The sequence below is a fragment of the Lampetra planeri genome, chromosome 38 (genome assembly GCF_965212315.1).
Source record: "Lampetra planeri chromosome 38, kcLamPlan1.2.h2, whole genome shotgun sequence".
Classification (NCBI taxonomy): domain Eukaryota; kingdom Metazoa; phylum Chordata; class Hyperoartia; order Petromyzontiformes; family Petromyzontidae; genus Lampetra; species Lampetra planeri.
The window spans coordinates 4,525,152-4,547,996 of NC_136144.1; the positions used below are offsets into that span (position 1 = coordinate 4,525,152).

Here is a 22,845-nt window from a genome sequence, read left to right on the forward strand (position 1 = left end):
ATTTTTATTATTTTATTATTTCCCTTCTACGTGACTTTACCGAAAGAACCAAGAAGATGAATCCCTGCAGTCACGAAAGCCTTAAATCGAAATTTAGCTGGGAAGACGTTGGGAACCAGGCGTTGTGAACGCCACACCACCCTACTGTTTTCTGTGTTGACCTTAATAGGTGCTCGCAAACAGCACTTTCCCTGGCAGTCTGGAAAAACGTGCGATATTTAGTAATTCCAACTCCTACTCTTCAAGAGAGCAACTCGGAGGCTTGAGGAACCACAGGTAAGCGGGAAGGCAGAAGCCACGGAGTCGGCACCAACAATTGCCAAAGGTTTGCGGTCCTCTATATACAAGGGCAATGGTTCCTAACCTGGGGTGCGAGATGTCCTTTCTGGGGGTGCCGGATTTTGTTTAGAAGGTAAATCATCGAAACAAATTGAACACGAGCACGTACGTACAACTACTTTGTTTCATCAAACCCATCACATTTTTTTAAGCTCCAGAACCAAAGGGTGTAAGGCTGCTGTAAAGGTTAAGCACGATGTACTTGTGTGTATTGAGCCAATGGGTTACATGGCGGAAACCCAAGCGTGCGAGAGGCAAGCTTGTAGAGATGGAACAGGCGGAGTCCACATTTTGCTGTACCACAACACTCATGGGAAGGGAGTTTTGTGATCTACCAACCCTCGCTGCCATCTGTGCTGGTGATTGCAGGCGTCCGTAGTTGCCCCTACCCACCTTTCAGGCATGGCTGCCAAGTGCAGGATTAATCTACAACAACCAATGCTTGTTCCTTTGGCAAAGAGGCATTTATTTACAGCTCTTTGGAAATTATTTACAGTTGCGCGTTTAATCGCCTGCCGATTCGATACATTTTCACGCTTCTGGCTCACGATTCAATACCGGGATCTTGCAATCGGTGTTTTTCTACGGCGTGGTCTGTCCCGTTTAACTGAAGGAGCATAATGTGATTGCGTAAATCGCAGATAATTATTATTTGTTGTTTCATTAGCAAAATAATCCACTTTAATCTTGAGTTGTTTTGTGACATACCGGATTCAATCTAGGAGAGCTGACCACGTCGGTCGGGGAGAGCAAATGTCTCAGTTGGAATATTGTGAGTTTTCATCCGGCTTGGGAACGTGGAATTTACACCACTGCCCAGCTCGGGCTGTAAACATGAGAATGAGCAACACCGCAATGCTTCATTCGCTCGAAGCAAGAATTCACTTTAGATGGAATGAACTTGGCAGATTAAAACTTGCGAGATGTACAACGGAGACGAAATACTCGTATCGAATCGGGACCCCCCCGTTTGCATCGGCTTTCTCGCGTGTTCATGCTTCACGAGACCGCGTGTGCGCGCGGGCGACGGTTTGGGGGAAGCCTTCATCTAGTCGTGGATAGATCACGCACTTCCCATTTAGCACGGCTGGCTATGTACGGTGCGACAGAAATTCAACGCACGAAACGACGACAAAATTATTGGCCAGGTCACGCTTTCCCCCAAATCCGGCGGACGGTCATCTTAGGTGGTGGGGTGATATTGTTGCCTCTTCGCCACTCCACTGTGCGTGCTGCTCTGTCCTTAAACGGCCGCGGCGGGTTGGATCAGTGCGTGGGGTACAGCCGCCCCATCGTGGCTCTCCAGGCCCGCACCAGCATCCTCACCAGGGCCGAAGTGGGGCGCAGGGCGGCAGGTGACGCTGCGACGGAAAAACACTTGGAATTATTACCAACGTCTCCCGTTGCAGACGTGACGTTAAGGGGGTTAAGGGATTGTGTTTATCATTGGGCTGTTGGGGGAATGCTTTGGTGTATCATCGCCTCGCGTCTCGTCTCGACCCATCCGTCGCCAGAGGTCGCAAACGGGTTTTGATTCCTTACCCGTACCCGGCCGCACCAGGGTCACAAATGGGTACCCGTATCCGTACCCGGCCGGGTACGGGTAGTCGTTCCCTACCTGTACCCAGCCGCACCAGGGTTGCAAATGGGTACCCGTACCCTGCCGGGTAAGGGTAGCTGTTCCCTACCCGTACCCTACACGAAATGAGTGACAAACGGCTACTCACCAGTGACTCACGGCCTACCCGTACCTGTACCCGGCTGCAACAGGGTCGCAAACGGCTACCCGTACCCGGCCGGGTACGGGTAGCCAGGTATCGGGTGGGGTACGGGTATCGGGTACCCGGTTGCGACCTCTGTCCGTCGCCCTGTGGCAGTCGGGCCAGGTGACTCGGTGAGCGGTAAGGTTGCGAATTCAAATCCTGGTCAAGGAGTTCGCTCGGCACATCATCCCTCCGGGGGCCAATAAAATATGTACCACTTTGTGGGGACGTCAACAGTGGTCCTATGGGTAGACTGGCACCTACCATAGCAATGTTTCCACAATTGACTGAGGCCTGTTGAGAGATGAGCACCACTTCATTGCTTATTTGATCAGAAAATTCACTTTTAGGTTAGCACTGGTGGCCTTTACTGCGGCCCACGACAATATAAAAATGTGAAAACATCGTCATCGTGCTGCTGTCAAACCCCAATGGTTTCAATTGTATGGCGGCCCTCACACTGACGATGTCTTATTGGCGAAAGTGGCCCCCCCTCTGAAAATTTGTGAAGAACACTGGCCTAGGGGATCCCCAGCGGCAAGCACCCCTACTGCATATGGGAATGGCTTTTCATTCGGAGGCAATGTTACTCAGTGGGTTTGAAACGCGGGCTCGACTGCCCCCTGAGGCCTGTGTTGGGAAAGTTAAAATCCTCACCGGGGTCGAGTTGGAAGAGCAGCATGGAGAGGAGGAAGAGGAAGAGGGCGGCTTGGCGAACGGGGGCTCCGGCCACCGACATCACGGCCAAAATGGTCCGGCACACGCGGCCCCAACGCTCGTTAACGGGTCTGCTGCTGCTGCTGCTGCTAATGCCATCGCCTGGAACAACACCGCCAAAGTTATCAACATTTACAGCTGCTGTTCATCACCGAGTGGCGGTGAACGTCACCACAGCGCTTGTGCCGGGCTAGGTGGACTTTGAGGCCACGCGAAGTGTCGAAAGGCCCGTTGGCAGGCGGTCACAGAACAGACCCAGGCAGCATGGGTTGACTGAGATGGCTGGCAGATGCACCAACTGTACTTCCCACTGTGCCAACTGTGTTATCTGCCCGGCGCGCCGCTCGTTGTTGTGTCGCTCCTGTGCCCTCCGTTGTTGCTGGAGGGCCACTGCCTCCAACTCCCCAGCAGCAGCGTCCTTGACGAACCTCCACAAAGGCCGACCTTGACACCTGCTGGTACCGGTAATTATCGGCAAGTCCCAATTATGGCCATACCGCCACCAACATCATCGCACCTCGATGACCCCACCATCACTATTGCCGCCACCACCACCACCACCACCACGACACCTCGAGCACCGAGGGTGTCGTAATCTCGCTGCGAGCAGCAAACAAGCAAGAGTCGCGCTCCTTTCCATCGGTTGTCGCATGGCGGCCGACGGACGAGGCACGATGAACGTCTTCCACTCCTTGATTTGTGTGGTCACTGCAATCGCATCCTGTAGGCCAGGTATGGGGGAAACCTTTTCCTGAGCGAGAGCAGAATCGGACCTTCGGTGAGCCCCACTGGTCCTGAGTGCCCCGCGCCACCACCTCTACAACCACCAAACCGCACTGAGCGGTCAAACAATCCCCACAACCGCCAACATCGGAGACCATCCAGTGGTGGATTGATAAAGAGCTTTGCACAATAATACTGGTAGGAACCTCCTGGTTACACCAGCCCACAGGGGATTATTGTGTCTGTCGTGCAGAGAGGGGCTGGCTGGGGAGGGAGGGGCTGAGTGGGGAGGGAGGGAGGGGAGGGTGGGGAGGGGCTGGGTTGGGAGGGTGGTTTTTGGGTGGGGAGGGTGGGGCTGGGTGGGGTGGGGAGGGGCTGGGTGGGGAGGGTGAGGAGGGGCTGGGTGGGGAGGGTGGGGCTAGGTGGGGAGGGGGTGGGGCTGGGTGGGGAGGGGCTGGTCACCCCGTGGTGCCCTTATAAAACTCAACGTTTAACCTACTCACGCCGGCTTGTGCCCGCCCTCACAGTCGGGCATATTTGCGGAATACACCACGCCGCCGTTGACCCTGGCCATTGACCGAGCAACCCAACGTTCCTACCAGCTCCCTCCGCGGGAATGTGTTACCTGTTTTACCTCGGCAGCAATAATATAATGGTCTATCCCGATTGAAATTGACTTGACGGTGAAGCATAACTCTGCACTGTTGTGGGAAGGTGGGCTGGTACCATTTGTCTGGGCGGGCAGTGGTGGCTGCTGCTGCTGGTCACATGGCCTCTGTTTGGGCACAGAAGCCGCCCTCTCTCTTGCTTCCTGCAGCAAGACCTGGGCCCGGTCTCCCCGCCAGCTCTCCCACACCTCGGTCATGCTGCAAGCGCACATGCAGACACACGCACACACACCAACCATAACAAACACACACAGGCGTACAGACCTTTACATGCACACGATGAGACAACATGCATAAACGCATGCAGATCAACGCATACACGCAGATCATCGTCACGATCCATGGACAGTTAGCCCGTAGGTGTCCAATGCACATTTCGTCATTTGTTTCCACTTTCCTCTCTGTCTTGTGCCAATATGCTCAAGTAGTGACCACATCTTTCTGGCACCGATCTCTTGTGATGTCATCGTCAAGCCGTTCTCTGCGAGGTCTTCCTCTTCTCTTTCCTGTTTCCTTCCATTTTTTCCCCGAACAACACACTTTTAAAATGTCCTCTTGTCCATCGTACATGTGTCCAACCGGTGCAGATACTAAGGCAAAAGATCCCCCGTATAGCCGTTAACAGACTGGTTGGGCATGATCTGTTAACTGTCAACTATTAAGGCCACCATGGCACCACGCACGGACGCCTTTGTCTCCCCAGTGGTGATCTTTACACATCGCACCAGGTATGCACTTAAGACCGAACCGACCCAAGGGATGCCCCCTACTGGCTTAGATATGTGTGACCGTCGTTGTAGTAAGCGGGAATCGAACCCAGCTCGCCAGGCTCGGAGCGCAGTAAACTAACCACTGGTCCACCAATCCCCACAGCACATAGATACAAAGACATACACCATACCATGTACACATAGCAAGCATGCCACAAACACAGAAGCATTAGTTTTAACTTAATTACACTAAATTTCTGCTGCAGTTTTCTTGCCGTGCGACGAACTCTGGGCAGCAGGGCACATCCGATTAGCACGGTTGGCTACGTACGGTGCGAAAGAAGTTCAACATAGTTTGTTGTCCTTCCCCCGCACCTCCGATTAGCACTGTTGGCTACGTACGGTGCGAAAGACGTTCAACAAACGTGCATACACGAAACGTGCCCCTCGCGTTAAAAATAGAGATGTCAATCCAAGTCACGCGCAGGGTAGTCTCGCAACATCCAACGTCATTCACGGGCCGTTCTCTCTCGCACGCGGCGGTGCGCGCTGGCTCGCCGCCACAGTTTTCCCGAATCGGCTCACCTGCTGAGCAGCTCCTCCGCCTCTCCCCACCGCCGCAGCGGGAGCAGCACGTACGTCAGGTGAAGCTCCGCCACAAGGGCCGACCCATCCTGCGTCTGGTCTACGCAACATTCCAAGGACAAGCCTGTGATGATGTCGTTCTACGGGAGACGGAGCCTTCTGCAGCAGAGGTCGCAAACGGGTTTTGATTCCTTGCCCGTACCCGGCCGCACCAGGGTCGCAATGGGGTACCCGTACCCGTACCCGGCCGGGTACGGGTACTCGTTCCCTACCCGTACCCTACCCGAAATGAGTGACAAACGGTTACTCACCAGTGACTCACGGCCTACCCGTACCCGGCCGCACCAGGGTCGCAAACGGGTACCCGTACCCGGCCGGGTACGGGTAGCCGGGTATTGGGTAGGGTACGGGTATCGGGTAGGGTACGGGTATCGGGTAGGGTACAGGTATTGGGTAGGGTACGGGTATCGGGTACCCGGTTGCGACCTCTGTTCTGCAGCCAGGGCTCCCGGGATTGTGGAATCCCCTTCCTTGGGCAATTTGAGATTTCCGAGTACCTGTCACTTTTTAAATCACGTCTTAAAACTCACCTATTTGGACAGGCTTTATCCGTAACGTGAGATGTAAAAAGCAATTCTATTGTCCGATTGGATTACTCTGCAATTATTATTAGTCGCTTTTATCCGTTATTAATTTTATTGCCATTTCCAGAGTAGTCATTGATGTTGCTATTATCAGCTTTCTACTTCGCTTAGAATCTATTTATATTTGTGAGTATAGTTTTTTTTACGTACAGCACTTTGAGATACTTCAATATGGGAAGGCGCTTTATAAAATATATTGATAATTGTTTTTTTACCCTTCTATCTTGCAACAAAACTGACACCTTTTTTACGAGGAGTCATGTTTGCATAGACCACAATACCTGCAGTCATAATGCAAACAAAAAACATAACTCTGATAATGTATGCACTGTCCTTGAAGTTGATTGGTCCACACCTGAGACAGCTTCCAACTTCAATGACAGTGCATACATTAACAGAGTTGTTTTTGTTTGCATGACTCCTCGTAAAAAAGGTGTCAGTTTTGTTGCCAGATAAAAGGGTAAAAAAACAATTATCATTTTTTTTACTGGCAAATGAGGTTCCAATGGTGTAAAATATAGATTGTTATCATTATCCTCGCCTTCTCCCGTCAGGGTCGGCCTGTGGCCGCCGCCATCTGCCGTGGCGTCCGGTGTGGCTCTCCGGCGGGCGACGCGCTCCTGTAGCCAGGCCCACGCCACGTCCAGCACCATCTCGGGCTTCCCGACCTGGCTCATGAGCAGGATGCTGGAGGGTGGCCGGAGTCAGGAAAGGGTGGTGGTGGGGGGGGGGAGGAAAAACGATAAGTGTGAGTGCGTAGGATGATGAGATCTTCCACAGTTGAGCAAGTACAGGGTAAATCTCGACTTAAAGCTTTCGTGACTGCAGGAATTCATATTCTTCTTGGTTCTTTCGGTAAAGTCACGTAGAATGGAAATAATAAAAATAAAACATAATAAAATAATTCTCACGACGTTTCGGCCACAACGCAAGCAGCCGTTCTCAGGTGAAGAACAGGTCTGTCGAGAAGACAGAGTCTGACTGAGTCAGAAAGAACCAAGAAGATGAATCCCTGCAGTCACGAAAGCTTTAAATCGAAAGGAATTCATATTCTTTGGAACTTTCGGTAAAGTCACGTAGATAGCACACGGTGTGAGGGCGGGAAGGTGATGCGTTCCAGAGTTGAGCAGCACATTGTGTGAAGGTGGTGATGAGTTCCGTGGTTGAGCGGCACAGGGTACCAAGGTGAACGGTGATGCGTTGAGCAGCGTGGGCGTTTCTTAATTTGTGGGTTGCGGGTGAGGACTCTAGTCACGACATTTGGACATCAGGGCTTTGACGGGGCCCAATGTTACGAAGGTGCGGATAAGGGTCTCGAGACGGATGGAGAGGCGAGAGAGTTGCATTCGTTGAGTCGGGGTGCGAGGCGGAAGGCACGATCAAGCGTCTCCGCAAACAGCCAGGGCAAGCTACTGCCGGATGCGGGAGACGTCGCGCAGACACGGGCTCCTCCCGAAAGCTGTTGGCGCCTCGCTGCTCACCACAGCTGTAGCACCTGGGCCGGCAGGTTCCCCGCTGACCCGTACTGCGCCAGCACCCAGGGCAGCACCTCGGCCCAGCGCTCCATCTCCGCCAGGGCCTGCACGCCTAGGGCACAGAGCGTGGCGCGAGGCCTGCGCCGACCGGCACCAACCGTGGCACAGCGAGCGCCGGTTACAATCGTCATTGTTCGTTACGCTGGTAGTAATTCATGGCAAGCGCAATTGACGGTGTAAATTCACTCTTTGGTTCTTTCGGTAAAGTCACGTATAAAGAGAAAATTATAAATTAAAGAACAGCATACTGTATGATATTATTTAATTATTATTTTCTCTTTATACGTGACTTTACCGAAAGAATCAAAGAGTAATTCCTGCAGTCACGAAAGCTCCAAATTAAGTTTGGTGTAAATTAAGTCAACTGCGCTGCTGTAACTGTAATAACTGGACACATTCGTCAATAACACTTGCCATAAAAAGGCGAGACACCTACGAGTTTGGTGGAGCTCTCCTGGGTATGTAAATTATTTATCGCACAATTAGTTCAAAACTGTGGCGTCACGGTGGCTAGAAGATGTTAACTACCTCGCCTGGTATGCAGGAGGTCGTGGGTTCGATCGCACCCTGACTGCCTGCTGCTGTATATTTAGTTTGTGTGTCTCTCTCATCATCATCACGGTGGCTATGAGATGTTAACTACCTCGCCTGGTGTACAGGAGGTCGTGGGTTCGATCCCGACCCTGACTGCCTGCTGCTGTATATTTGGAGTTTGCGTGTCTCGCTCTCTCTCCCCGTGGTCGCGTGGATTTTTCTCCGGGTCCTCCTGATTTCCCCTCCACGTTTAGAATCAACATCACCACGCGTTCAGAGTATTTGGCTGCTATACATTTCCACATAAGCCACTAACTTCGTTGAGCCATCATCTGTGGCCAGGTTGCTTCTGAACAAAAATATCTTAAAGGTATAGCGCAGTGGGCCTTACCTGATAAAATACAAAAAATATAGTTATATATAGTTTTAAACTCTAGGCCGGTTTCGACATTCATAGTCAAGTCGGATTTAAATTCCCAATATTCAAATATGCTCAAAATTACCCCCTCCCCCCCGCCAAAATATTGCTATAAAGTAGATTTCTGTTTATATGATTGTGGTTATGGTTGTACTTTATTAATCCCTAATCTCTGCCATTAGTTACAATGAAACAAGAAAAGATAAAAAAAAACATAGCAATGTAATACAATATACTATTGGACATTATTGTAAAAAATAAAATAAAAACATAGCAATGTAACACAATACACTATTAGACATTAATGTAAAAAATAAAATAAAAATAAGAAAACCCGAGCAATGTAACACAATACACTATTAGACATTATTGTAAAAAATAAAATAAGAAAACCCGAGCAATATAACACAATACACTATTAGACATCATTGTAAAAAATAAAATAAAAATAAGAAAACCCGAGCAATGTAACACAATACACTATTAGATATTATAGTAAAAAAAAGAAAACCCGAGCAATGTAACACAATACACTATTAGACATTATTGTAAAAAATAAAATAAAAATAACCCGAGCAATGTAACACAATACACTATTAAACATTATTTTTTAAAAAATAAAAAAATAAGATTTGCCCCCCCACCCCCCCAAGTTGACTCCATGGCTACATCCTTGCGCCAACAACAACAGCAGCAGCAGCAGCGAGGTCCGTCTCGTGTTGCCGGCGAGAGAAGAGATCTGTGCAGACCGTCTTACCCACAGCCTCCTCCTCCTCCATCTCCCCTCGCGTTCTCCTCACACAGCGCCCACAGATCCTCGAATCTCCCCGTCACGAGAAGTCCATTGGCGCGTTCCGCCACCGCCACCGAGACGGACATGGACGTAGAAGACGACGACGACGAAGATGTCGTCCCAGGGAGAAGCGCTCCCTCTGCTCTCTCTCTATGGCTCCGTGCTTTGGTAGCTAAACACCGCACCGCGCTTTCCTACCACCACCCACCCCACGTAATATGGCGGGCGATTGGTTCGCTGCTGCTGCTGCACAGCCGCGGGGCTGCACTGGGGTCTCCCATCCCCATCTAACATGGAGGGAGGTTGATTCGCTGTTAGGGGCCGTCCATAAATGACGTCACGCGATTTGGGACGATTTTTTGACCCCCCCCCCCCTTTCGTCACACGACGTCACAAAAAGTCAGACACCCCCCCTCCCTCAAAAATGACGTCACAAAGCTCTGCCCCCCCCAAAAAAAATAAAACGCGCTTCAAATCGCTTTATTGTCATTGAAAATAAGAATAGTTTAAGTTGTTGTTACCCTTTCTGACTTTATTCTTTTCAAAAGGTATATATGTGGTGTTTGAACATCTTAGGGGCCGTCCATAAATGACGTCACGAGATTTTGGACGATTTTTGACCCCCCCCCCCTCGTCACACGGCGTGACAAAAAGTCAGACCCACCCTCAAATATGACGTCACAAAGTTCTGCCCCCCCCAAAAAAAACATGCTTCAAATCGCTTTAAACTATTGTCATTGTAGTGCGTACTTAATGTGGCGCTGCACTCTGATGTTGTAGGAGTGTTGTTATAACAATTAGTGTTGTTATAACAATTTTCTATTTATTTAAAGTTGCGCATTTTGATGTGACGTCACATTTCTCAACCCCCCCCCTCGTCACACATCGTCACAAAAATCTGACCCCCCTCCCTAGGTGCGTGACGTCATTTATGGACGGCCCCTTATTGTATTATCTGCTGGGTTCTCTGTGGTTCTGTACGAGGCTCTGGATCTCTGTTGGGACTCTTCCGATATTAGGAAGCCACTTTTCACTTTTACATCATCTAGATTAAGAAACTCATTTGTTTACAACTTTTTTGCTTCCTCCCCCCGCGCCTCCGATGAGCACGGTTTGGCTACGTGCGGTGCAAAGGAACTTCAACGTACAGTACATGGGAGCCGTCCATAAATGACGTCACGCACCTATGGGGGGAGGGTCAGACATTTGTGACGATGTGTAACGAGGGGGTGGGGGGGTTGAGAAATGTGACGTCACATCAACACGTTCTACTTAATTAAATAGACTTTTTAATACATGTTTTATCCTACAACATCAGAGTGCAGCGCCACATTAAATACGCACTTCAATGACAATAGTTTGAAGCATGTTTTTTTTTTGGGGGGGGGGGGGTGGCAGAGCTTTGTGATGTCATATTTGAGGGGGGGGTCTGACTTTTTGTGACGAAGGGGGGGGGGGGGATAAAAAATCGTCCAAAATCGCGTGACGTCATTTATGGACGGCCCCTATCCCGTGAAGTGTCGACGGTTCGATATGGGCAGGAGGTCACGGTGACAGAACCCAGGTGGTGCCATGGGTTGGCTGACTGAGATGACTGGCAGATGCACCAACTGTGCCCCCTACTGTGCCAACTTTTACTGGTAGGAACCTCCTGGTGACACCGGCCCACATGGGATTATTGTGTCCGTCGTGCAGGGAGGGGCTGGGTGGGGAGGGAGGGGCTGGGTGGGGAGGGGAGCGTGGGGAGGGGCTGGGTGGGGCTGGGTGGGGAGGGGCTGGGTGGAGAGGGTGGGGAGGGGCTGGGTGGGGAGGGGCTGGTCACCCCGTGGTGCCCTTATAAAACTCAACGTTTAACCTACTCACGCCGGCTTGTGCCCGTCCTCACAGTCGGGCATATTTGCGGAATACACCACGCCGCCATTGACCCTGGCCATTGACCGTGCAACCCAACGTTCCTACCAGCTCCCTCCGCAGGAATGTGTTAAGGCAAGGGTGGGCAAACTTTTTCACTCGCAGGCCACAATGGGTTCTAAAATTTGACAGAGGGGCTGGGCCAGGAACAGATGGATGGAGTGTTTGTGTGAACTAATATAAATGGCATGTAAAAATCATTACATGAAAGGATTTGGCCTTTAACAGGTAGCAAAGCATTTATTTGCAAGGAATTTAAATTTATTATTTTATCTTTATACGTGACTTTACCGAAAGAACCAAAGAATAATTCCTGCAGTCACGAAAGCTCCAAAATTAAGATTGAACCACTTCTATGGGGAAGTTTCAAGTTTACCTTTTCCTCTCTCTCTGGGTTTTTTGCTCTCTCTTTCTGCATGTATATTTAGTGTACTTTTTTCTGTCTACACTCGTTTTTTGTCGTTCTTATGTTCTGCTCTGTCTGTGTGTCTCCGTTCCTCTTGTTTTTATGTTTTGTCTTTCTTTAGAATTGACATTGACATGTAATTTTTTTCTCTAACCCCTCCCTCTCTCTGCCTCCGCCCCCCTCTGTCTATTTAAGGCCACCCCACAGAGACGATCCCCCTCTCTGTACCTGTGTTACTCTCTGTATGCATCTTGGTGATATCTGTCTGCTTATATGTCTGTCTATAGTTTTCTGGTTAGATTTTTTGTTGCTATTTCATTTATACCTGATGACGATTGCTTGTGTTGCAATCGAAACGTCGTATGCTATTATTTAATTTATTATTTTATCTTTATACGTGACTTTACCGAAAGAACCAAAGAATAATTCCTGCAGTCACGAAAGCTCCAAAATTAAAATTTAACAAATTGCACGAACATGAACAATACAAAAACATGTCGTAACGTGACTGATGAAACATCATGAAAACATCTGAGGCCTGCGCCCAAACCAATTACCTCACTTAAACTTTTTTATTATCTACATTAACAGGGTACAGCAGCCACGCAAGCTGTGTGATGGAGATTTGGCTCCAACCTCGCTGCAGCAACAGATCATCACTTTCAGTTTCAGTGGGAACAGTGCTGTTGATCTCCCATTTTTGCCAGTGCATCCAAGTCTGGAGTTATTTTGGTTGTGGCAATTCTCAGGATAGATCTGAGATGCTGATCCGTTAACTTTGATCTGTGACGGGCTTTGTTGGCGTTCATGACGCTGAATGTCTGCTCACACACATAAGTCGAGCCAAACAAAGTCAGTATCTTCTGTGCAGTCTTCCGGAGGTTTTGAAACGTGGCTCTGTTAAGTGAAGCATAAAAGTCATTCAGTTTAACAGAGTTTAACTTCTCCTTTAGGACGGAGTCAGACTGAAGATCTATCAGTTACAACTGCAGCTCCTGTGGTGCTGTTTCAGGGTCTTGTGACAGGGGACAGGAAACCAGCTGAAGTGACTGTTCAATGTTTTCGAAATCAGAGAACCTACGGCAGAATTCTCCGTGCAGGTCCTCAAGCGATTTGCTGTATTTTTTTGCGTTTCGCGGTGCCTCTTCCTGCATGGCAAGTGTGGGGAAATGAGCGAAAGATTTGTTCGCAATTTGTCCAGAGAACAAAGTGAGCTTGGATTTGAAGGCTTTCACATGTTTGTACATGTCGTGAACAAACTGATCTTTCCCCTGCAGTTTCACATTCAGCTCATTCATGTGTGAAAATATGTCCACAGCAAACGCAAAGTCACTAAGCCAGTTCTTGTCGCTTAGCTCAGGGAATTCGTCAGATTTCCCCATCAACTCCAAAAATGCGATGATGTCCTCTTTCAGCTCCCACACTCGTTGTAACACTTTTCCCAAACTTAACCAGCGGACACGAGAGTGGTACAGCAAGTCCTGATGATCCGCATCAGTTTCCTCCAGGAACGTAATAAACTGACGGTGCTGAAGTCCCCTTGCTCGTATAAAGTTCACAAGTTTTGCGACTGGATTCACGACATGATTAAGCTGCAATACAGACTTACACAGGGATTCCTGATGGATGATGCAGTGAAGGAAAATAAGATCCTGGACAGGGTTTTCCTCTTTCACTTTATCCTGGATTCTTTTCAGCAGCCCAACATTTTTCCAGTTAAATTTGGCGATCCATCCGTTGTGACATTGACAAGTTTACTCCGAGGTAGCGTCATTCTTTCGATGACAGCAGATACCTGGTTATACAAGTCCTCTCCCCGCGTTGTTCATTTCAGGGACTCCATGGTCAAAAACTCCTCTGTTATCGCAAAACTGTCGTCAATGCCTCGTATAAAAATGAGGAGCTGAGCAGTGTATTTTACGTCCGTACTTTTATCCAGTGCTAGTGAATATAATTCAAAGGAATCAGACTTTTTGTTTAATTGACTGGCTATATTTTCATCAATCAGTTCCACACGGCGAGTCACAGTCCTGTGTGATAAACTGACTTTTTCAAATTTGCTTTTGATCTCCGGACACAAGATGTCTGCTGTCTGTACCATGTATTCTTTTACAAACTTGCCTTCGGAGAAAGTGGTAATGAGTGGTAATGTTGGTGAGAAGAAGTTTTAAAAGAAAATTTAAATCGAAGTGAAGGAAATGATTGAAAAGTTTGTATAATTAATGATTTTTCAAACTTTAATTATGTTTTCTGTGCTTAAAACTCTTTAAAAAAAACTGTGGGGTCTAGAACGGACTCGTGAAATTCGGAGAGAACTCGGAGTTAAGTTTTGTATGTTTTGTTGAATTACACAAAGTGCGTCATCTATTGGGGAAATGGGGGCATTACAGGAGGAAGGTAAAATTTAATTTAATAATAATATTTGGACAAGTTCGGCGGGCCGGATTAAAAAGCCCAACGGGCCGTGTTTTACTCTTTGGTTCTTTCGGTAAAGTCACGTATAAAGATAAAATAATAAATTAAATAATAGCATACTACGACGTTTCGATTGCAACACAAGCAATCATCATCGGGTATAAAAGAAAGAAATAGCAACAAAAATCTAACTAGAAAACTATAGACAGACACATAAGCAGACAGATATCACAAAGATACACAGAGAGAGGACACGCATCGGCACAAAGAGAGAGATCGTCTCTGTGACGGGGCCTTCAATAGAGAGAGGGGGGGGCGGGGTCGGAGAGAGGGAGGGGGCAGAGGAAAAATTAGCATGTCAATGAGTAGGGCGACGTGTGGTACGGTACGCAAGCTTGAAAATTATGAGAAAGGGAGAAAGACACACTAAAATTAAATAACCTAGCAAAATATCGAAATGTAATGTAATGCAACACAGAGAGTCGGTCAACACACAATTAACGCATAGCCTGGTCGATTACGTATTTCAAAGATTGCTAAGTTAGAATTTAAGTGTGAACATTCCAAAGAGAGGACACACGTGACTTTACCGAAAGAACCAAAGAGTAATTCCTGCAGTCACGAAAGCTTCAAATTAAGGGCCGTGCTTTGCCCATGTCTGTGTTAAGGCCACACACACAAGAGATAAAGACCCCCAACCCCGTATCGCCTTAACAGACTGTTGGGGCAAGTGCTGTTAGCGAGCACCTATTAAGGCTGGGTACGGTGCACGAGGGGGTGGGTGGCCAGCAACACGCCCGGCCGCCTTTGTCTCCCTAGTGGCGATTGTTTTGACGCACCGCGCCAGGTACTCATTTGAGGCTGAGTCGACTTAGGGGTGGCCCAGATAATCCCTTCACTGGCGTTGGCCGTGATTCGAACTCGGCTCGCCAAGTTCGTAGCGCAGCGCGCTCACCGCTATCCCCTCCCCCCCATCACAACAACAACCGCGGTGAGGCCACCACGGTGCCTGTGCCAGGCTAGGTGCACGTTGAGGCCACGTGAAGCAGGTCACGGGGCAGACCCAGCAGGTGCCACGGGTCGACTGACTGAGACGACGATGACGATGGCACCACCTGTGCCCCCCCACCACCATCACACACACACAACACACAGCGACGAGATTATTGTTGTGTTGTTGTTGTTTGTGCGTGTGTGTAGTTGTGTGTGAAGAACGCAATGACGCCGGTAGTGACGTTGTTTGGCGGCTGCAGCGGCCGCTGGGAGCGAGTGGCGCTGCTGCTGCCGCTGTTGTTGACGGCCGCCGCCGCCGTTAGCAAGCGGCGGCTTTTGTTGCTGTCGTTTTGATCGTCGCGAGTTGTTTGTTGCTGTTGTTGTTTATTCTTTGTCCGCGACGCCATGGCGGCGGTGATCCCGGGGCACGGCACCGGCGGCCGAGACGAAGCGAGGAGCGAGGCCGGGCCGCGCCTCGGGGACCCCCGGGCCAACGAGGAGGTAAACGGCGCAGTCGCAACCGCCACGCCCGCCAGGCCCGCCAGGCAAGGAGGCAGGCTTCGAGTCGGGGTTAGGCCGCAGAGAGAGAGGCCTCTGGAAACGGCTCGGGGAGAGACATCGAGGGGGTAGAGAGGGGATAGAGAGGATAGGGGGTGGAGAGGATAGGGGGTGGAGAGGAGATAGAGAGGGGGTAGAGAGGGGATAGGGGGTAGAGAGGGGATAGAGGGGGGGGGGGGGGTAGAGAGGGGATAGGGGGTAGGGGGGTGGAGAGGGGATAGGGGGTGGAGACGGGGTAGAGAGGGGATAGGGGGGGGTAGAGAGGGGATAGGGGGTAGAGAGGGGATAGGGGCTTTAGAGGGGATAGGGGGTAGAGAGGGGGGGTAGAGAGGGGATAGAGAGGGGGTAGAGGGGTAGAGAGGGGGTAGGGGGGGTAGAGAGGGGGTGGGGGGGGGGTAGAGAGGGATAGGGGGTAGAGGGGGGGGGTAGAGTGGGGATAGAGAGGGGGTAGAGATGGATAGGGGCTGGAGAGGGGGGGGGGTAGAGAGGGGATAGGGGGTAGAGAGGGGATAGGGGGTAGAGAGGGATAGGGGGTAGAGAGGGGAGAGGTGGTAGAGAAGGGATAGGGGGTAGAGAGGGGATAGGGGATAGAGATGGGATAGGGGGTAGAGAGGGGGTAGAGGGGGGGTAGAGAGGGGGGGGTAAAGAAGGAATAGGGGGTAGAGATGGGATAGGGGGTAGAGAGGGGGGGGTAGAGAGGGGATAGAGAGGGGATAGGGGGTAGAGAGGGAGGGTAGAGAGGGGATAGGGGGTAGAGAGGGGATAGGGGGTAGAGAGGGGATAGAGAGGGGGGGGGCTAGAGAGGGGGTAAAGAGGGGGGGGGGTAGAGAGGGGGGGTAGAGAGGGGGGGTAGAGAGGGGATAGAGAGGGGGTAGAGAGGGGGTAGAGAGGGGGTAGAGAGGGATAGGGGGTGGTAGAGAGAGTTGAGGAATGGGGGGGATATTGTCATTGTTTTACAACCATTAGCCGGAGGGGAAATTTTTTAATAATATTTCCATTAATTGAAAGTAAAATCAATTCTTCCACCCCCCAAAAGACAAACATCCCCCGTATTGCCTGAGCAGCCTGTTGGGGCAAGTTCTGTTAGCGACCACCTATGAAGGTAGGCACGGCCCACAAAGGGGTGGGTGGCCAGCACCACGCCCGACCGCCTTTGTCTTCCCAGTACGTGATGTTTACACACCACGATAAGGTACTGTACTCATTTGAGGCTGAGTCGACCTAGGGCAGCCCAGGACCGGTTTAGATAATCGCCACTGGTACTGACCGTGAGCGGGAATCGAACTCGGGCCGCCAGGTTCGTAGTGCTGCGTGCTACCCATTGCGCTACCGCTCCCATCGCACGCACTGGGCCAAAAAAAAAATCCACTTTAATCCATCAATGGATGCGTCATTGCATTCCCATTCCCCAAAGACATCTCAGATAGGCCTTTAATGCCCTCTCAGCTGCTTCTCAATGTGGACCCAATCCTTCCCAGTTGCCTCATTGCACGGGTTAAAAGCAAATATAATTATAAACAATTTATTTGTTTTTCCCGGAAAGCCTTGATGAGTCGAAGGGCTCTCGTTCAGGAGGGTCCAGCGATGGGTTTTTATTTCGGTATCTTTTCATCCAATTGATGGGTGTTTACATGTGTGGGAGGAAACCGGAGCGGCCGGAGAAAACCAACACGTGTTAGGGGAGGCCATACTGTCGCCATGCAGATGTAAACAGATGGCGATTAGTCCACTTGCTGTACTGCCGTCTCCTGGCGAGCCCGGGAATGGCACCTCGACACCCACGGGGAGGGAGTTGAACAACATTTGTGCCATTCGCCAGCCCTCATCCACACAGTGCATCAGGCATCCCGCAAACTCCGGTCATTCTCGCAGCAGTGGCCATTGGCTGCTAGTAACTCGAACAAAGACGTCTACTGCGTGGCGTGCTTTCAGTTGAACATCTGAAGCCATCTGGAACGCTCTTTAAATCTCGATTGAAACCTCATTTCTTTAGAGCTGCTTTTTGTGTTTAGTTTGTTGTACTTCTCCGATTTGCACGGTTGGCTCCGTACGGTGCGAAGGAAGTTCAACATTCATACGTTGCGTACGTGTGCCACCACCCGCCAGGCTGTTATGCAGAACTCAATTCTGTGCCTACACAGTGAGCTGCATTTGAACATCGCATCAAAAATACGAGAAGCAGCCCATCCGCGCAATGCGTCTGTGGTGTATCAAAGCCAAATGTGGGAACACATCGTACAGCAATGTCCCATGGTTCAGTCATTCGCTGGCAACATCTAAGGCATTCTCAACATCACTCCCGTAGCCTCAACTGCTTCGCCAGCCTTGATATGAACGCAGCACGTTGCTTATCATGAAAAAAAAAATGTTTGGTTTCCAGACTAATGTTATCCACCACGAGCTTTTTGTTTAAGCAAGTGAACTCTACCGGTTTTGATCTTCTAGATCTCATCAGCAGTCAGACTTGTTAAACAAACACTGCTGGGATTACCATATGGTATTGGGAAGTGTACACCCTGCATAAATGATCACACAGGAGATGACCAATTACTCCAATTTGTAATTTTGTTTTCAACGTAAAGGAATATAAAGCGGCCAAAATGTAACTGCCGCCCTACTTTGTCTTTTCATAATTTCACGTCCCACGACACAGTGTCCATTCGTATCTCTCGCCCGTGTGATAAGAGACGCCCCACGGTACGGAACTGCTTCTGAAGATCCCTTTTGAAGTGACCTTTTTTTATCCGCACATTTTGAGGATGCTCCAATTTACCACACGCACACTCTACGACGGAAAAATGGTTATCACACGGTGGCTAAAGTGACGATTATTTTGCGGTTTTCAGTTGAATCAGATCGCTGAATTGGGACCGTTAATCCGAATTGCTTTTGGGATTGAGAGGTGCAGCACTGCAATGTTTTGGAACATCCTTGTTTTTCACTCCCTGGACATCGTAAATCTTGATAATTGGTTTTTTACCCTTCTATCTGGCAACAAAACTGACACCTTTTTTACAAGGAGTCATGTTTGCATAGACCACAATACCTGCAGTCATAATGCAAACAAAAATCATAACTCTGATAATGTGCACTGTCCTTGAAGTTGATTGGTCCACACCCGAGACAGCTTTCCTTAGAGCCTAGTCTCACATGGTGTTGGACCAGATGACGCCAAAAGGCACACAACTCAAAGACAATGCACCATGAGAGCTCGGGGTAAGCATTTACACCATTGGAACTTTATTTTTTACTGGCAAATGAAGATCGTAAATCTTCCTTTAAAAAAACACATTCTCATGAAGCAGAAGGTTAGTGGTGCTGGATACAGCAGTCACATTTGCGAATGTGATTTGTAACTTTGATCCGTGCAGTTTTGACAGTGCGGTGTTAATGTGCCATTTTATTGAGGTGCTGCCGCTGTGGGGTTATCTTGGTGTGGTCTGGGACTCTGTTGTTGTTGTTGTTGTTTTTGCTGCTGCCTTGCCCAAGCTTGATCAACTGGACTTGTATAAATAAATTGCTTATTCTCATTGTTTTTTTTTCGGTAAAGTGACGTATGTAGAAATGAAATAAAATTTAAATAAATTAAATTAAAATAAATCACGACGTTTCGAACGCAACACAAGCGCTCATCATCAGGTGGAAATGGGATAAAACACACAGCGAGGGAACACAGGGGGACACCACGTACATAGCACATAGAGAACGGCAAACTGCATTTTATTTTATTTATTTAAATTTTATTTTATTTCTACATGCGTGACTTTACCGGAAAAAAAACCAATGAGTATAATTTCTGCAGTCACGAAAGCTTAAATTCTAGATGAAATTGCTTATTTTTCATTTATATCTCGTGACCTGCGTACCTGTTATCTCCATTTTGCACTCCCATCGTTTTTTTTATTGTTTGCTGTTGTAACTTGCTCACCCGCCCATACTGGACATCTGTGAACAAGAGCTTCATAGCTCATCGGATTCCTCCTCCAGTCTAAATAAAGATTCTGATTGTGACCTGGAGGGGGAGGGTCCTGTGGTTGATAGGCACAGGTTGGAGATTTGGCTTTTGGGGTGAGATTTAGGGTCTCGTGTTTTTTCTCTCTCTGTGCCAGAGGTCGCAAACGGGTTTTGATTCCTTACCCGTACCCGGCCGCACCAGGGTCGCAAACGGGTACCCGTATCCGGCCGTACCCGTACCCTACCCGTACCCGGCTGGGTATCGGGTAGGGTACGGGTACCTGATTGCGACCTCTGGGATGAAGCCATGTTGCAGGCGCGGGTGGGTTGATTCTAGGAACTTGAATTGTGAGAAGAGACGAGACGTTGGGAAATGAGTGACAAACAGTTACTCACCAGTGACTCACGGCCTACCCGTACCCGTACCCGGCCGCACCAGGGTCGCAAACGGGTACCCGTACCCGGCCGGGTACGGGTAGCCGGGTATCGGGTAGGGTAGGGTACGGGTATCGGGTACCCGGTTGCGACCTCTGCTCTGTGCTTTACTTGCATTGCGAGTAAATAATGTTCCCTTACAGCGCCTCTAATCACCTCAATTTAAGTAGCACATTAAAATAGTTTTATATTACACGTTGAAGTGTTTTTGTTTACCCCTTTTGGGCCTGTGCCTATTATTTTCCGTCCAGTGCTCGCTGAGCTGCATTGGTTTCCAGTTGCCAAACGAATACGTCGTACGGTTACGCTCATTACGCGCACACAAGGTGCTTGCCACAAATTAAACACGATACCTCGCTGATCCCGTCCAGGAGCATAAACCATCATGCAAATTCCGCTCATCCTCGTAGCGGCTTTTGACTCGCCATCAAACGAAGACAAACTTAGAACAGGACAGTCCCAGCTCAATTATGGACCAAATGATTGTTCACAGCCATTACGGACCAAGTCTGCGTCGACCAGGGCGGTGACGTGGCCTTGCGGTAGTGCTTTCCCCGCTTGTTGCAGAGGGTTCACGGTTCAAATCCAGCGGCCGCCCTGATTAATACTGCGCGAGTGCGATGACCGTGATGTTACTACTAGTCATCGAACAAAGACGGTCACTGCGTCACGTGCTTTCAGATGCGCCTTTCTGTGGACGTCTGGAACGCTCTTCCTTCCGATATTAGGAAGCCACTGGATCTGTGAGCTTTTAAATCTAGATATCTTTAGAACTGATATTTTGTCTTTAGTTTGTTATCCTTCCCCGGCACCTCCGATTAGCACGGTTGGCTATGCACGGTGCGAAAGAAGTTCAACGTACGTGCATGCAAATGTGATTTAAATAAAATGAAAGAAACATTTGTGGTCGAAGCCAGCATCCGGTTCGGGCTTCGTGGCACCAGGGAGGCTGATGTTATCTGGAATTCTGCTCGCTGCCAACCCCCCCCCTCAACTCTTCCACCCCAACAGGTGTGGAACCTGCAGCAGATGATCAAGTTGACGCAGGAACACCTGACGGCGCTACTGGAACGTTTCGGAGGCGAACACAACCCTCCCTCCATCTACCTGGAGGTGAACGAGCGGTGTCAACCCCCTTTGTGTTGTTACAGAGCGGCCCGCGGAAGCGGACGTCACGCAACTACTTCTTAGATATTCTTTGGGTCTTTCGGGAAAAGTCGTGTAGATAGGTTCAAAGAAAATAACAAAAAACTATGACCCCTTGTGTTGCGATCGAAACGTAGTTTTTTGTTATTTTCTTTGAACCTATTTACGTGACTTTCCCGAAATACCCAAAGAATATGAATTCCTGCAGTCACGAAAGCTTTAAGTCAAGATTCACTTCTTAGATCCACACGGTACAGAGAATCACTTTCCTCCCCACCTGCCCTGTCACATCGAGCAATTCTCATCTGAAGACTCTCAACCCAATATGAGAATAGATCTCAAGCCAATAGTTTTTAATTCTCAGAGCTGGAGTTTACCCAAATCAAGTGCAGAATTCCGTATGAAGGGATGGTGTTTTGAGTAGCCATTGGTGAAAGTGGGCTGATGCAATTGAAGCTTTAGACTCGACAAGCCGGTTCAATCGCAGCTCTTTGTAAATGTATTTTGAACTTCTGTAGCACTGTACGTAGCCAACCGTGCTAATCGGATGTGCGGATTTGTAGGTCTCTTTGTGATTTTATGGGTCTCTGTGTGCATCTATGTTAGTCACCGGTGATCGGACTGACACCATTGCCTGAGAAGCTGGTTTTGGTCACGGTTGGGCGGCTGAACCAGGAATTTCAAGCGCAGGATCTCAGCGGTGCCCGGCTCAGCACTCTGGCCTCTGAGTCACGCGCTTATTTCTTCATCAAACCCCCACCACCTCCCAAACCCGTGTGTCTCGCAGGCGTACGAGGAGTACACGCACAAGCTGGACGCCCTGCAGGCTCGCGAGCAGGAACTTCTGAGCGCCCTCGGCAAGGGGTCGGCGCCGGCGGCCCCCTCGCATCCCCGGCAACCGTCGCGCAAGCCCCCCGCGGCTACGCCAGGGCCCCCCGTCCACGTCGCGCCCTGCCCGCCGTGCCCCTCGAGCGACAAGCAGCGCTGCCGATCGCCGGTGTTTGCCGACAGCGCTCATTGCGGCGGCGGCGGTTGGGGCGCCGCCTTCTCCCCGGCTGGGCCGGCGGCCGAGGTGGCGCCGGGGGAGCAGGCGACGGCAGAGGCGACAACGCCGCAGTCGCCGCTGAGCCGCACGGTGCGCGTGCACCTGCCCAACAAGCAGCGCACCGTGGTGAGCGGCGGCCGCGCGGCCGGTGGACTCTCGGTCGGCAGATCGGATGACACGAAAATAGTCGGGACGAAGTGTCTTGTTTGTAGCGCGCGTACCGCCGGATGGGAGGTACAAGGTGGCCGGGCTTGGTGACGTTAGCAGCAGCGTCGCTTTTGAAGTGGTGCATTTTGGGAGTATCTCGCCTTCGGGAGGCAGGGTTGGGGGCGGCCGCCGTTTATACCACGAAGCCATTGTGACGATGTTTTCTACCTCGCCGGTTATACAGGAGGTCTTGGCTTGGATCACGAAAATGACGGCTGCTGTATATTTACAGTTTGCACGTTCTCCTCGTTGTCGCGTGAATTTTTCCCGACACATCGAGAAAAATGCGTTTAGAGTATTTGGCTGCTATAAATTTTCACGTGATAAGCCACTTCGTGGAGCTATC

The 22,845-nt window shown here is 49.8% G+C and overlaps 2 protein-coding genes across 2 annotated transcripts in view; one reads left to right on the forward strand and one right to left on the reverse strand.

Moving 5' to 3' along the window:
* Positions 1-784: 784 nt before the first annotated feature.
* PEX26 (peroxisomal biogenesis factor 26) lies at positions 785-9,641 on the reverse strand. Its single transcript, XM_078612226.1, has 7 exons — positions 9,394-9,641; positions 7,631-7,762; positions 6,691-6,836; positions 5,506-5,605; positions 4,269-4,408; positions 2,760-2,921; positions 785-1,700 (listed from the first exon to the last, which is right to left on the reverse strand). The coding sequence occupies exons 1-7, from the start codon at positions 9,513-9,515 to the stop codon at positions 1,606-1,608; spliced, it is 897 nt and encodes a 298-aa protein (XP_078468352.1). The 5' UTR covers positions 9,516-9,641; the 3' UTR covers positions 785-1,605.
* Positions 9,642-15,087: 5,446 nt separating this feature from the next.
* The window catches only part of LOC144731222 (serine/threonine-protein kinase B-raf-like), a 30,519-nt gene continuing 22,761 nt past the window's right edge, over positions 15,088-22,845 (forward strand). Inside the window, exons 1-3 of the mRNA XM_078612228.1 lie at positions 15,088-15,655; positions 21,113-21,214; positions 22,035-22,418. Of these exons, the coding sequence (XP_078468354.1) occupies positions 15,560-15,655; positions 21,113-21,214; positions 22,035-22,418 (582 nt within the window). The 5' untranslated portion in view covers positions 15,088-15,559. The remainder of the gene's footprint in view (positions 15,656-21,112; positions 21,215-22,034; positions 22,419-22,845) is intronic.